Source organism: Trichomycterus rosablanca, chromosome 1 (genome assembly GCF_030014385.1).
Source record: "Trichomycterus rosablanca isolate fTriRos1 chromosome 1, fTriRos1.hap1, whole genome shotgun sequence".
In the NCBI taxonomy this organism is placed as follows: Eukaryota; Metazoa; Chordata; class Actinopteri; order Siluriformes; family Trichomycteridae; genus Trichomycterus; species Trichomycterus rosablanca.
Genome location: NC_085988.1, coordinates 64268141 through 64284004, shown reverse-complemented (window position 1 = coordinate 64284004; position 15864 = coordinate 64268141). Strand labels below are relative to the sequence as shown.

Below are 15864 nucleotides of genomic sequence, written 5' to 3'. Positions count from 1 at the left end.
TGCTGCAGCTCCTCTTGGCAGCCTCCCAGGACCAGGTTTCTTCTTGCCTTTTTATAAATTTTATAGGGACATCAAGTTGGCAGTGTCACTGTTTACCATATTTTATCCACTTGTTGATGACTGTGTGCCATGGTATATGTAATGCCTTAGATTTGTTTTACCTTTCTTCTGTCTGATATCGTTCAGCAATTAGCTCCCTTTAATGCTTTGTAAGCTTTTTGTGGACCATGGCTTTATATGGGGTTAATCGGGCAACACGGTGGCTCAGTGGGTATACTGTCGCCTCACAGCAAAAAGGTCCTGGGTTCGATCCCCAGGTGGGGCAGTCCAGGTCCTTTCTATGTGGAGTTTGCATGTTCTTCCCATGTCTGCGTGGGTTTCCTCTGGGAGCTCCAGTTTCCTTCCTTCCAGTTAATTGGAGATACAAAATTGTCCATGACTGTGTTTGACATTAAACTGATTAATCTTGTGTAACAAGTAACTACCGTTTCTGTCATGAATGTAACCAAAGTGTGTAAAACATGACATTAAAATCCTAATAAATAAATAAATGAATAAATATGGGGTTAATCACAGTCAATTTAATTGATGGCAGGTGTCACTGACCTCTATTTTACATGAGTTTGAATGTGATTGGTTCATTTTGAACACGGTCACATCCCCATCTACTGTATAAGATGATGTGAACACTTATGCAGCCTTATTATTTTTTAATTAACATTTTTTCAGTTTGTTTTTCAATTGCGCAGATTATAGGTCACATTAAGGGTGGAAATAAATTTGAAGTGATCATATCTTGGAATTATTTTGATGATATTTGTTGTTTTTTACATCACAAAAACTTGCTATTTTAACAGGGTTTTGTAGACTCTTTATATTCACTGTATATGTTTTTTACAAGTGTATGCAAGAATGAGAGATGGGGGTTGGGTATCACATAGAGCTTAGTTTGGCTCGTCATACGTGATACGGCTCTGTGCGTTAACCCAACACTGGCAGGTGATAAAAAGCATCTGGGTGCACGTTGGAGGAGGCATGTGATAATGTACAGGGCTCCTTTGCCAGAATGGAAGTAGTGCAAGCAGCAACAAAGTTACAGTTGGGAATTGTAAATGAATAAGGGGGAAAAAAAACTGAAAAAAAAAAAAATCCAGACTAGAGTGAGTCACACACACACATTTCTTAATTTAGTCTAAGCTAGCAAGCAGCTATGCAAGGAATGTCAGTAGCTCTCTTCTCTCTTACTGCTCTGGGTTATTGCACTTTTTAGATAGATGACAATACTCATACGCATATTTGTCACATCAAATTATTTTATATAGACAACAGACTGTTACACTAGGGTTTGAGTCAGGATATTAACTTCTTGCAGCACCACTTCAAATGTACAAACCTGCAATAAACTAATCAAACAATAACAATTTAAATAGCTCAACACAACTAATATACTTTTAATGACTCCTCCAGTCTCAGATTTATTCAACCTTGTCATGACAGGCGTCTTTATTACTTAGTAGAGCACCCTTTTGTTGTTATAACTTGCTGTAAATGTGATGCATAGCCAGACACCAGATTGTCAATGTTCCTGAGAAATCTTAGCCTATTCCTCATGGCCAACTTCAGGGTTTTTGACCACCTGCCTCCTCAGAAATCTGGTGATGGCTTCCTCTTTCCTCCATTAACTTGCAAACTAGGTTGCAAACTATGCTTCCAACTGCATCTCTAGGAACAACCAGTGTCATTGCTAGCTTTCTGTATCAATTTCCTTGCTTTTGAATGGCAATTATATCTTATCTTAACTTATTGGACAACTCTCTTGACTTAGCCCTATTTCTAACATGTTATCAAACGTCAGAGTCAACAAATTCGTAGCCAGTAAAGCCAATTGATGTATTTTATCTCAAGCACACCTGATGCAACTAATGAAGCCCTTAATAAGTTGCATCAGGTGTGCTCAAGACAACATCCAATTTGCAAATGTGTGCTCTTATAAGGGATTCTTTTCATTCGGTTGAATGAAGTTTTTCTCTAGTGGCTTTTTGTGTTGAATTAGGTGTGTTGAGCCATTAAATTGTTCTTGTTTGATTTGTTTGTAAATTTTGTTAAAAGACCTTATTGCAATGGTTGAGTAATTGAATACATTTAATAAAAGGCAGGCCAATACAGCTTTTACACTCTGTGTTTACCATGCTGTTGTAGTTACGTGCAGAATGAGGCCTGGCACTATCCCATTGGCGTCATCTTGATTGCCGTAAATATCTCTGTAAAGTCCACTTATATCCACTTCTGCATCAATGGTGCCTTCACACATATGTAAATCATCAGTGCCATGGGCACTGTTTCACCTTATACACCAGATGTTGGCTTTTGCGTCTCTTGCTAATAATAGTCTGATTAGTCCTTTTTGTCTTTCGTGCTTCCCAAAAACAAGCTAAAACTGGGACTCATCAATGTTTCCACAGTCTTTCAATCCACCTGAGAAATGTTTGGATCTAGAGAACTCTATGTATTGAACTGATGCATGATTTCTCTGTGTAATAGTTTCAGCTTGCATTTCATGATGCGGCGGCTGACTGGTTTAAGTGAAGGTGGTATGTGGGTTGAAGCTCATGCACATTCAGTGAGTTAACCATGGCCTACAAAGACTAAAATTTCTCCAGGGTTCCTTCCTAGTGGGTAGAGCTTTGGGATCTGCTATGCAGCCACTGTTGGGTTCTTAAGCAAGGCCCTCAACCCTGTCTGCTCCAGGGGTGCTGTACAATGGCTGACCCTGCTCTCTAATCCCAGCCACCAAACAAGCTGATATTTGTGGGGGAAAAAATTCCATTGTACCGTACACGTGTATACGTATATATGATAAATAATGGCCTTCTTCTCTTAGTCTTCTACTCTTAGTCTATTATTAGATTCTTAAATGCATTATTCATGGTTTTCCTAATGATAAATTTGGTGTATCAGCAAAGCCCACATTATCGAAATGTATTTATGGAATTTAAATACATGGAGTAGAATTTAATAGCAGTGCACATTACAAAATATGCGCTGGGCTTTTAAAACTAATTAAGATGAAAGGTGCATCACGGTTGATTTGAGTTTTAATTTCAAAGTGATGTACTAGGTAATGAAGTACTATAGGGAATTATAGTGATTGTGATATGGCCTGTAAAATCTTGTTTTATTTTCATAATTATCACATTACTTAATCATTCTGGTAAATGGCAGATGAGGCACCATGTTGCAGTGTATTCCTAAAAAAAGAGATTGGCCGCTCAGGTGGCGCAGCGGTAAAATACACTAGCACAGCGTTTCCCAACCTTTTTTGCACCACGGACAGGTTTCATATGAGATATAATTTCACGGACCGGCCGGGAAGGGAGGATTTAATAATATTGCTCACAAACGGTGTAAAATGAGCTTTCTTCGCTGCAACGACACGCTGCTCCCACCTAGGGGTGACAATAAGACAATAACACCCGAAATAGAAGCAGTGAAAACTGCTTTTCTAGCAATCTCTAATTATTCATTCTTTCTGCCCGGTGGTTGGGGACCACTGCGCTAGCACACCAGAGCTGGGATTTCTAATACATCGTGTCCAATCTCAGCTCTGCCATCCAGCTGGGCTGGGCGGCTATATGAACAACGATTGGCTGTTGTTCATCCAGGGACGGAGCCGGATAGGGACCTCATAACTGGTGCAATTACGACCTCTGCTGGCTGATTGATGGCATCTGCACGGAGTAGAGGAATGATGCTGATCAGGATGTGGCTCTCCGTGCACAAAGCTGATCACATAAGTACTCGCCTCGTGCAGGTGAAAAGATGTAGTCGGCGACTGCTCACGTGTCGGAGGGGGCGTGGGTCAGTTCGCTCTCCTCAGTCAGGGGCGGGGGTCAGCACCAGTAGAGAGAAAGCATAACGCAATTGGGTAAAAAATTGGACGCACTAAAATCGGGAGGAAAAAAGGGAAAAAATGCATTAAAAAAAAGAGATTGACACCTATTTATTAAAACGTTTTTATAAACTTATTTTTATAAAAAGAAAACAATCGTAAAGCTTCTCCACTAGTTCAACATGTATTTGATTTATGATTTATTTTAGCAGTGACATGCTGAAACTTTCCTTTACGTCATTTTCCTGTTTTCATAAATTTTACAGCTTGTTTCTTTTCTCATTCTACATTCTAACTGCACTGCAAAATAATGCACATAAAATGTAATTGAAGAAAAAGCCCCATTGTGGTATTACAGTTTTTCCAGAATTTGATTTTGCAAATGGAACATCTGAACCAGTGCCAGCGCAGTTCTATATTTCTTGCCAGCATGCTAGTATTAAGACTTTCTCAGAAACTTGGCAAGTAAGTGATGTCTGTCCTTCCCTTCATATTTATTCTCACATTTCACCTAACACCCCATCCTTCCTCTTTTTTGCAGTATGGGCTACTGTATTTTGGTCGTGCATGGTTTGAACCGGCTATGTGCCCTGCTGAGTCGATGGGGTGCAGCTGCGCTCACCATCTCCATGCTGCTTCTGCTTCTCCTCTTCTCCTGGAAGACAGTGCAGCAGAATGAGATTTGGCTTTCCCGAGAGGCCCTCTTCAGGTCTGTGTGTCTGTTGGTTTGGCCTTCTCAGAGTACTTAAAATGATGAAATTAATTAAACATGAATCACTGCTGAACAATCAGCCAGAGACTTACTCAAAAATAATAAAATAGGTTTAATGGAGTGGTGAACTGATACCAATCGGAGCAAATAACTGAATGAGATTGTGCACATTTGAACATCTTTGGACTTAGAATAACCCAAATCCTCCCTTATTATTAGTTATTGCCATATTAGTTTCATTGTTTTTACTAGGTGTGTAAAATACTGACTATTTCAATATACAGTATTCTCAATATCAAGATTTGCATGAACTAAATTAAGAATTTTTTTTAAACATGAACTGAAATAATATACACTCACCAAGCACTTTATTAATTACTTTATGCTATATGGTGCATTTATTGGTTATTTTATAATCTACACCAACCATATACAGTAGATGAACTTTGTTGGTGTACAACTACTGATTGGGGTGGCATGGTGGCTCAGTGGGTAGCACTGTCGCCTCACAGCAAGAAGGTCCTGGGTTCGATCCCGAGGTGAGGTGGTCCGGGTCCTTTCTGTGTGGAGTTTGCATGTGCTCCCTGTGTCTGTGTGGGTTTTCTCTGGGAGCTCTGGTTTCCTCCCACAGTCCAAAGACATTCAAGTGAGGTGAATTGGAGACACTAAATTGTCCCTGACTGTGTTTGACATTAAACTTGTAAACTGATTAATCTTGTGTAACAAGTAACTACTGTTTCTGTCATTAATGTTTGTTTATTTGTTTGTTTGTCCACTAGTGTTTTATCTGTGGACAATTTCAAATCACACAATGCTGTTTGGCTTTATATTTTTGGATTTGTTCTACTTTTGTTCTCCTCTTAGTGTATAAAAATATAAACAACACTGCTGCGCCAGATATATTTATACCAACACAACACAGCACCATGTTATTTCCTAATTAGTGTCACTGCGGTGCTGGGAATGCTCCACCACCCAAATAACATGAGGGGTCCTGTTTGATTGATAAATAGGGTACAGGGAGTGACAAAGTGTACCTATAAAGGATACTCTGGGATGACAATGTGGACCTAAAACAGATGGGCTACAGTTACTAGTTGCATAACCAGAAGGTGTAGTTTATTACTTAAATACACAAAATATCATGAAAATGCATTTATTATGACTGCAATGTTTGGACAACCTTGCTCAAATCAAAGTTTTGGAAATTTGACAAAGAACTATGGCTTTTTTTATTTATTCACTGGAAAAATAATACAAGAGCTACCAAAAACTTGCAATGAATATGAAACTGTGGCAACATGGGTGACACTGTCAACCAAGCTTTACAATACAATGGCTTTTCATACTGAAGATGTGTTGTTCTGGAAACCACACATACCACACTGTACAAACTAAAACCACAGAGTCTTTTTGGCTTCTAATGCTTTGAAACGACATTTTTTGTTTGAAATGGATCACTAGCTTTAATGTGGGTGCGGACAGCTTTGTCTCTTCTTTGTATTTAAGTGATCTGAATTGTTCTCTCTGTTTTTTTCTCTCTCTCTAGGTCTGGTATTGAAACATTACCTCACAATGCAAAAGTTCACTACAACTATGCTAACTTCCTAAAGGATAAAGGGCAAAACCAGGCAGCCATTCACCACTATAAAACAGCCCTCAGGTTAGTGTGTGGGTGGCTGGATGTGTATGACTGTGAGTGAGTGAGTGTTGAAGTACATCAATAGAACATGTACAGTGTATCACAAAAGTGAGTACACCCCTCACATTTCTGCAGATATTTAAGTATATCTTTTCATGGGACAACACTGACAAAATGACACTTTGACACAATGAAAAGTAGTCTGTGTGCAGCTTATATAACAGTGTAAATTTATTCTTCCCTCAAAATAACTCAATATACAGCCATTAATGTCTAAACCACCGGCAACAAAAGTGAGTACACCCCTAAGAGACTACACCCCTAAATGTCCAAATTGAGCACTGCTTGTCATTTTCCCTCCAAAATGTCATGTGATTTGTTAGTGTTACTAGGTCTCAGGTGTGCATAGGGAGCAGGTGTGTTCAATTTAGTAGTACAGCTCTCACACTCTCTCATACTGGTCACTGAAAGTTCCAACATGGCACCTCATGGCAAAGAACTCTCTGAGGATCTTAAAAGACGAATTGTTGCGCTACATGAAGATGGCCAAGGCTACAAGAAGATTGCCAACACCCTGAAACTGAGCTGCAGCACAGTGGCCAAGATCATCCAGCGTTTTAAAAGAGCAGGGTCCACTCAGAACAGACCTCGCGTTGGTCGTCCAAAGAAGCTGAGTGCACGTGCTCAGCGTCACATCCAACTGCTGTCTTTGAAAGATAGGCGCAGGAGTGCTGTCAGCATTGCTGCAGAGATTGAAAAGGTGGGGGGTCAGTCTGTCAGTGCTCAGACCATACGCCGCACACTACATCAAATTGGTCTGCATGGCTGTCACCCCAGAAGGAAGCCTCTTCTGAAGTCTCTACACAAGAAAGCCCGCAAACAGTTTGCTGAAGACATGTCAACAAAGGACATGGATTACTGGAACCATGTCCTATGGTCTGATAAGACCAAGATTAATTTGTTTGGTTCAGATGGTCTCAAGCATGTGTGGCAGCAATCAGGTGAGGAGTACAAAGATAAGTGTGTCATGCCTACAGTCAAGCATGGTGGTGGGAATGCCATGGTCTGGGGCTGCATGAGTGCAGCAGGTGTTGGGGAGTTACATTTCATTGAGGGACACATGAACTCCAATATGTACTGTAAAATACTGAAGCAGAGCATGATCCCCTCCCTCCGGAAACTGGGTCGCAGGGCAGTGTTCCAGCATGATAATGACCCCAAACACACCTCTAAGACGACCACTGCTTTATTGAAGAGGCTGAGGGTAAAGGTGATGGACTGGCCAAGCATGTCTCCAGACCTAAACCCAATAGAACATCTTTGGGGCATCCTCAAGCGGAAGGTGGAGGAGCGCAAAGTCTCGAATATCCGCCAGCTCCGTGATGTCGTCATGGAGGAGTGGAAAAGCATTCCAGTGGCAACCTGTGAAGCTCTGGTAAACTCCATGCCCAGGAGAGTTAAGGCAGTTCTGGGAAATAATGGTGGCCACACAAAATATTGACACTTCAGGAACTTTCACTTAGGGGTGTACTCACTTTTGTTGCCGGTGGTTTAGACATTAATGGCTGTATATTGAGTTATTTTGAGGGAAGAATAAATTTACACTGTTATATAAGCTGCACACAGACTACTTTTCATTGTGTCAAAGTGTCATTTTGTCAGTGTTGTCCCATGAAAAGATATACTTAAATATCTGCAGAAATGTGAGGGGTGTACTCACTTTTGTGATACACTGTAAGTGGGCGTTTAAAGTATTGGATTATCCACAAGAAGGTCACCGGTTCAAGCCTTACAGCTACCAAGTCGCCACTGTTGGGCCCCTGAGCAAGGCCGTTATTGTCCAGTTGCTTGCATTGTAATCAGTAAGTGGCTTTGGATACATTGCAGGTCTTTTTTGATTCTAAGCTGCCGAGCTATTTCGCTGTTGACATACTTTATTGTATACACAACAATAAATACTGACAGCCTACTATAGTGGCAAAAAACATATGGACACCTTAACATCACATCTAGATGGCTTGGTTCTCTTTCTGAGGTTCTAGATCTCAGGAATGTTTTAATGCTTTTAATTTTTAATTTTTCCTTATGTAAAGCACTTTGAATTGCCACTGTGTATGAAAGGTGCTATACAAATAAACTTGCCTTGCCTTGCCTTGCCTTTTCACACAAGTTAACAGCCCCAGACTATACTACAGCAGGATAAGGAATAATATTCCAGTATTACCATCAATGACATGGCGCCAGTAAATCCTGGTCGTCTCTGAGCTCATGAGATTAAAAGTGGACAGGAAACAGCCTCCATTGTGCATACTGATATGCTAAGTGACTTTGCAGGAGCAGATGAGATGAGTCCCAGACTACTGCAAGCTTTGCAAGAGGTCCCCTCTCTACAGACCTCTACAAATTGTATTACCTCAAGAAGATTTTGAGTAAGAAGGTATTCTGGACTTAGGCTACATTAGTCTTATAGCTATGGCTTGAATGCAAATCTAATAAAGAAGACACCAGACATGTCTCGGCTGCCCAGTTTGAGATACAGTTGAACATTTTGTGCCAGACAGTTCGTGTCTGACTATATACAGTTTATTTAAGAAATGTCTTGGCATTGTTTTCTTACTGTCTAAATACAGTATACACTTGCTATTTAAGAAGTGTCTACTGGCATTTTCTACTGGCATTTTCTACTGGCATTTTCTTAAGGCACATTTGAAAATGTTCTGCTTAGCAAGTTCCTTGAGCACTTTCATAAAGCCTTCATGGACCCTATGCTGTAATTCACATGACTGTTTCATGGTTGTCTCTCTGTAATTGTGCCTGTCTTTCTTGTGTTCTTTTTCTAGGCTGTACCCCCGGCATGCCAGTGCCTTGAACAATTTGGGCACGCTGACTCACGATGCGGAGGAGGCAGAGCTCTATTACAGGAAGGCTCTAGACATCAACTCTCAACACAGCCGAGCTCTCTTTAACCTGGGAAACCTCCTCAAGTAATGATATGAACACACATGTACACTCATACATGTGCCTCCCTGTAGCCTTTGTTCTAGTTATAATAACAGTAGTAGTGATGATCGTGTTGTGCAGGTCTCAGGGGAAGGAGGAAGAAGCTGAGCAAATGCTGAAGGATTCCATTCACTATGGGCCAGATTTTGCTGATGCCTATTCCAGCTTGGCCTCTTTCTACGCTGACCAGGTGGCTTTTCGTTTCTCTGATCAACTTTATTCATCAGCCATTGCTAGAGATGTTGTTATTAAGCGATGAGAGAATAAGATCAGCTGTAGGTCAGATTTTGTTGTTGTTCTTTTTTTCGTTCAAAATCTGCAAAATTATGGATTATCCATATTAAAAAGGTTGTCAACGTAGATGGTTTAAAGTTGGTTTGATGTCTTTCCTAAGTTAGTGGTGGTGTGCCATTTCCCAAACAGAATCTGCCTCTGGCTAATCATGCACAGTGTTTCTTAAAATGCTGATCAGTCTGTCCCTTAATTACTTTTTTTTTTCTTTTCCAAAAATTTTCGATTGTCAGAACAAAAAATAGTTCATACTAATATGTAATACTAGTATTAAAAAAATATATAAAAAATGTATATAAAAAAATTAGCATATTGTGATAAAGTTCATTATTTTCCATAATGTAATGATAAAAATTAAACTTTCATATATTTTAGATTCATTGCACACCAACTGAAATATTTCAGGTCTTTTATTGTTTTAATACTGATGATTTTGGCATACAGCTCATGAAAACCCAAAATTCCTATCTCAAAAAATTAGCATATCATGAAAAGGTTCTCTAAACGAGCTATTAACCTAATCATCTGAATCAACGAATTAACTCTAAACACCTGCAAAAGATTCCTGAGGCTTTTAAAAACTCCCAGCCTGGTTCATTACTCAAAACTGCATTCATGGGTAAGACTGCCGACCTGACTGCTGTCCAGAAGGCCATCATTGACACCCTCAAGCAAGAGGGTAAGACACAGAAATAAATTTCTGAACGAATAGGCTGTTCCCAGAGTGCTGTATCAAGGCACCTCGGTGGGAAGTCTGTGGGAAGGAAAAAGTGTGGCAGAAAACGCTGCACAACGAGAAGAGGTGACCGGACCCTGAGGAAGATTGTGGAGAAGGGCCGATTCCAGACCTTGGGGGACCTGCGGAAGCAGTGGACTGAGTCTGGAGTAGAAACATCCAGAGCCACCGTGCACAGGCGTGTGCAGGAAATGGGCTACAGGTGCCGCATTCCCCAGGTCAAGCCACTTTTGAACCAGAAACAGCAGCACTGGACTGTTGCTCAGTGGTCCAAAGTACTGTTTTCGGATGAAAGCAAATTTTGCATGTCATTCGGAAATCAAGGTGCCAGAGTCTGGAGGAAGACTGGGGAGAAGGAAATGCCAAAATGCCTGAAGTCCAGTGTCAAGTACCCACAGTCAGTGATGGTCTGGGGTGCCATGTCAGCTGCTGGTGTTGGTCCACTGTGTTTTATCAAGGGCAGGGTCAATGCAGCTAGCTATCAGGAGATTTTGGAGCACTTCATGCTTCCATCTGCTGAAAAGCTTTATGGAGATGAAGATTTCATTTTTCAGCACGACCTGGCATCTGCTCACAGTGCCAAAACCACTGGTGAATGGTTTACTGACCATGGTATTACTGTGCTCAATTGGCCTGCCAACTCTCCTGACCTGAACCCCATAGAGAATCTGTGGGATATTGTGAAGAGAAAGTTGAGAGACACAAGACCCAACACTCTGGATGAGCTTAAGGCCGCTATCGAAGCATCCTGGGCCTCCATAACACCTCAGCAGTGCCACAGGCTGATTGCCTCCATGCCACGCCGCATTGAAGCAGTCATTTCTGCAAAAGGATTCCCGACCAAGTATTGAGTGCATAACTGAACATAATTATTTGAAGGTTGACTTTTTTTGTATTAAAAACACTTTTCTTTTATTGGTCGGATGAAATATGCTAATTTTTTGAGATAGGAATTTTGGGTTTTCATGAGCTGTATGCCAAAATCATCAGTATTAAAACAATAAAAGACCTGAAATATTTCAGTTGGTGTGCAATGAATCTAAAATATATGAAAGTTTAATTTTTATCATTACATTATGGAAAATAATGAACTTTATCACAATATGCTAATTTTTGGAGAAGAACCTGTATATAATTCATATTGCGTTGTTTAATGCATGTAGCTGTTACAATGATATAGATTTTTCTCTCCTGGATTTTTCCGCTTCATCTCCCCTGCACATCATCCGATCTGACAGATCTGAACAGAGCCGGATCACCTCAGACTTGTGTCCGATCTGCAGCCACTTCGTATCATCTGTCGTCATTGGTTTCCCACACAGAGTGCCGGATCTCACACAGAGAGCCACGTGAAGCTCAGTGTAAAACACACACACACACTTCAGGCGCCCGGATCAGTTCCGGAGATCGCATGTTGCAACGGGAGGAGCCCTAGTCCTACCTTACCCTCCTTAACCACACGCTGGAACCAGAGCTGGGATCTCGGATAAATCGTATCGAATCTCAGCTCTGCCTGCCGGCTAAGGCTGAGCGGCCACATGAACAACGATTGGCCTGTTGTTCAGATATGGGTGGGAATAAGCCGGATGGGGATCTCTCTCCCATGACTGGTGCAATTACGACCTCTGCTGGCTGATTGATGGTGCCTGCACAGAGATGAGAAAAAAGTGCTCTCAGCGTGTCTCTCCGTACACAACGCTGAGCTACACTGCACTCGTCAAAGTGTAGGTGATAAGATGCATACGGCATGCTGCCCACGTGTCGGAGGGGGCATGGGTTAGCTTCGTTCTCCTCAATCAGAGCAGGGATTGGCATTGGTGGAGAGGAAGCATGACGCAATCGGGCAATTGGATGCGGTAAAAAAAGAAAAAGGGAGAAAATGCATAAACAAATAGAATAGAATGCCTTTATTTGTCATATATACATATATAGGTGTACAGTACAACAAAATTCTTTCTTAGAATATCCCAGCTTGTTTGGAAGCTGGGGTCAGAGCACAGGGTCAACCATTGTACGGCGCCCCTGGAGCAGAGAGGGTCAAGGGTCTTGCTCAAGGGCCCAACAGTGGCTGCATGGCAGAGCTGGGATTCGAACTCTCAACCTTTCAGTTGATAGCCCAAAACCCTACCCACTAGGCTACCACTGTCCCCAGATTTCCAGATCCTGTCTTGCTCTGTGCCTCCTACTTTATCAGCTGCAAACGTTTTTAGTTCTTTTTAAATAGTATATACAAGCATACCATCCCACCATCTGACATTTTGTGGGTGGTACAATAAATGATCCGGTTTAATGACTTTTCCTTTGCGGCACATTACTAAATAAATTACTAAAATACATATTAGAGCTGTATTTTTGAAATAATTTCTATTGTCTAATGTAGTGTTTTAAAAGTCAATGGGTTTTATTTTAGGATCTCTGTATGAACCGTGCAGGCAGGCAGTCAGTCAGAAAAGTTTCCCGTGGTGATAAAACCAAGAATAAAAGCTCTATTTTGAAGCCTGCGGATGTGTTTGGTTGCAGAAGCGCTCGGCAAAAGCTAACGAGATTTACACCAAAGGCATTGAGAATTGCCCAGACAGCTCAGACCTCCATAATAACTACGGCGTGTTTCTGGTGGACACAGGTCAGTGGAAAATCTTTCAGCCAGACAACATTTATATTGGCAATGCAATGCTAATAAAATATTAATACTCACACTCTCATACTGATGTATGAGCAAATGACTTTCATCATGCCCCTGTTTCAGGAGATAGCAAACGGGCTGCTGTTCATTACCAGCATGCTGTGCAACTGAAGCCTTCACACTACGTTGCCATGGTAAATCTGGCTCGTCTGCTGCGCTCCTCCAATGGCAGTAAGGAGGCTGAACTCTGGTACAAGAGGTGAGCTGCGGAAATCCCATCAGTCACTCAGCTTTGTTGGAGCGGGGTTTCAAACGTTATAGTTTAAAGCTGTAATAAAGTTATTGCAGGTATTAGCCGTTACATGCACTATATGGCCAAAAGTATGTGGACAGTCATTTACATTTTACATTTTCAGCATTTAGAAGACACTTTTATCCAAAGTGACTTATAGTAGTCTAAGCAATTGAGGGCAACCAGTGGCAACCTGGCAGGGGTGGGGTTTGAACCAGCGATCTTCACATATTGCTAACAGGTGTGTAAGATCAGTTATATAACATACAATTCTTTCAACTTGTGGTAACTGTTTCATTTACATTTACATTTTCAGCATTTAGCAGACGCTTTTATCCAAAGCGACTTACACAATGAGCTGAACACGATGAGCAATTAAGGGTTAAGGGCCTTGCTCAGGGACCCAACAGTTCAGCATTGAAACCCAAATGTTTCAGCATGACAACAGAAGCAAAGTGAGGTTCATAAACATAAGTTTTGGGTTTGCTGTGGAGGAAATTCACACCACAACCTTGGTGTAAATTGAAGCCGTTAGTAGGGCTGTCGCGGTGAAAGAATTTCCCCTTTGGGGATTTAGCGTGGCTCAACACCGCGATATGCGGTATTAGCGCCATTTTTTAATTATTTTTTTTAAATTACTTAATTTATCTGGATTTTAGAGCTATATAAACAAGCTTTATTGTTAGGCTATAATTTGGTATATTATTGCTTTTTAAATGACAAAGATGAGACAGCTTTAAGATAAATCAAATGCGTGTTTATCGTTAAATACAGAACAGAGCATGGATGCACAATAAGAATGCACGGCTTTTCTCTATTAAAAAAAGGTTTAAATTTAGCTTCTAGCCTAGGCTAGATATACACTGTGAAACGAAAAAAAAGCTAACTGTTTAGGCTAAATATTTTAAATGCACATCTAATCAAAATATGGTAAAAAAAATAAATAAAAATAAAATGAAACCTTTCGTTTAGAATAAAGAATAAAGTCTATAAGACCTTAAACCTGCGTTATCATGTCCTTGTTGCGCGCTAGAAAAACCAACATCTGAGTGGGGTAGCGATGTTCCCGGCAGCACTAACAACACTCTCTGATGGTGTGCTCGTTGCACAAATACACATGTACTTGCATGCGACTTTAGAGAGCAGAGGAAATCTAGCCTGGTTGTCGCGCCACTATTAACTATCTATTTATTAGGTATAATTAACATAACAATATATACTACATTTTAAGTTATTATTTGTTTCAATACATTTTTATTCAACGAAAAAATACATTTAAATCAGCAAGAGAATATTTGCAGGCTGCAATGCCATATTAACCATCATTAAGTGTTTTAGTACGCCGAGGCTGTTTAAATGTAGTCTAAATTACAAGTATTTTATTGAGTGTGAACTTAATTTGATCATTAATAAACTTGCCTATAATTAATGTTGCCATTGTTTCCATCTTAAAACACAAAGCCTGACACTCAGCAGCAACGGATGCGAACAGTTGGCGGGAAAATGCCACTCTTAGCTCATTTTCATTATGAATTTATTTAACATTTATTACGCCCGAATGTAAGCGTAAAACAAGATGGACCCTGCAACAACAACAAAAAAAGAAAGAAAATACGTGAACATCGCGGTTGTGACGGTTGCTTGGCATGCCCTGCGGTTGGCTGGTCTATACCGCGGTATTGCAAAATTGCGGTTACCGCGACAGCCCTAGCTGTTAGTTAAACCCAAATGGACCACATAGGCACCGATTTCCACAGACCCAATCAAAAACCTCTGTATTAATTCCCTTGGTTTTTAAATGGGAGCTTGTGGCCAGAGGCCACACTGGCCATTTAATAAAATTGCTCATTTTACGGTTGAAATCTTTTTTGTCTATTAAGTTGTTCCTTAAATTGCACATTTAAAAAAATTAACTGACCCACAGTGTCATTCTGCAGCTTATTAAAATCTATGCAAATTTTCTAGGTATCAGATTTTTTACTGGCAGTGTGATTTTTAGGTTAGTTGTCTGGGTCAGGCCTGTTCCTGTGTGGTTGTGCATGGCTAAAATCTGGCAACCCTATCAAAACAGCATGCTTCTGGTATTTTCTGTGAATAGAAGTCTTTTTAGTTTTATGACTTTATTCACCACATGATAAAGACTAATACTAATTAAAATGTGTTGCTAAAATTAGCACTGCTTGCCGCCAAAACACTGGCAGCAAGCAGTATTAATTTAAAGTGTAAATCTCAGAAGGCAGGACGTGTTTTTACTGCTAAATTGGAACGGTACAAGCCTCTGTGTGTGTGTGTGTGTGTTGTGTGTGTGTGTGTGTACGTGTGCGTGCGTGTGTGTGTGTACACAGGGCACTGCAAGTGGTGCGTAAAGTGGATATCCTGACTCCTCTGGGAGCACTGTACTACAACACAGGCCGATATGAGGAGGCTTTGCAGCTGTACCAGGAGGCCGTATCACTGCAGCCGGACAATCAGGATATCTGGCTGGCTCTGGTGAGACTGGAACATCAGATCTTTTCTGTGTTATACTTATAATCTATTTTTTAATACTGGCTTATTACTTTGACAGCCTTGTTAGAAAACTGTGGATAAGATTTATTTTGAACCGAGTTAAAATAATGTATTGCATGTGGGACAGCATGACAGGTGTTAAGGAGATAGTTTCAATTCCCACAGTCCTGG

The 15864-nt window shown here is 40.7% G+C and overlaps 1 protein-coding gene across 1 annotated transcript in view; it reads left to right on the top strand.

Moving 5' to 3' along the window:
* tmtc1 (transmembrane O-mannosyltransferase targeting cadherins 1) overlaps positions 1-15864 on the top strand; it is a 101255-nt gene that overhangs the window by 74360 nt on the left and 11031 nt on the right. Inside the window, exons 10-16 of the mRNA XM_062994963.1 lie at positions 4431-4598; positions 6151-6264; positions 9084-9227; positions 9325-9433; positions 12791-12893; positions 13017-13152; positions 15531-15675. Coding sequence (XP_062851033.1) covers positions 4431-4598; positions 6151-6264; positions 9084-9227; positions 9325-9433; positions 12791-12893; positions 13017-13152; positions 15531-15675 — 919 coding nt within the window. The remainder of the gene's footprint in view (positions 1-4430; positions 4599-6150; positions 6265-9083; positions 9228-9324; positions 9434-12790; positions 12894-13016; positions 13153-15530; positions 15676-15864) is intronic.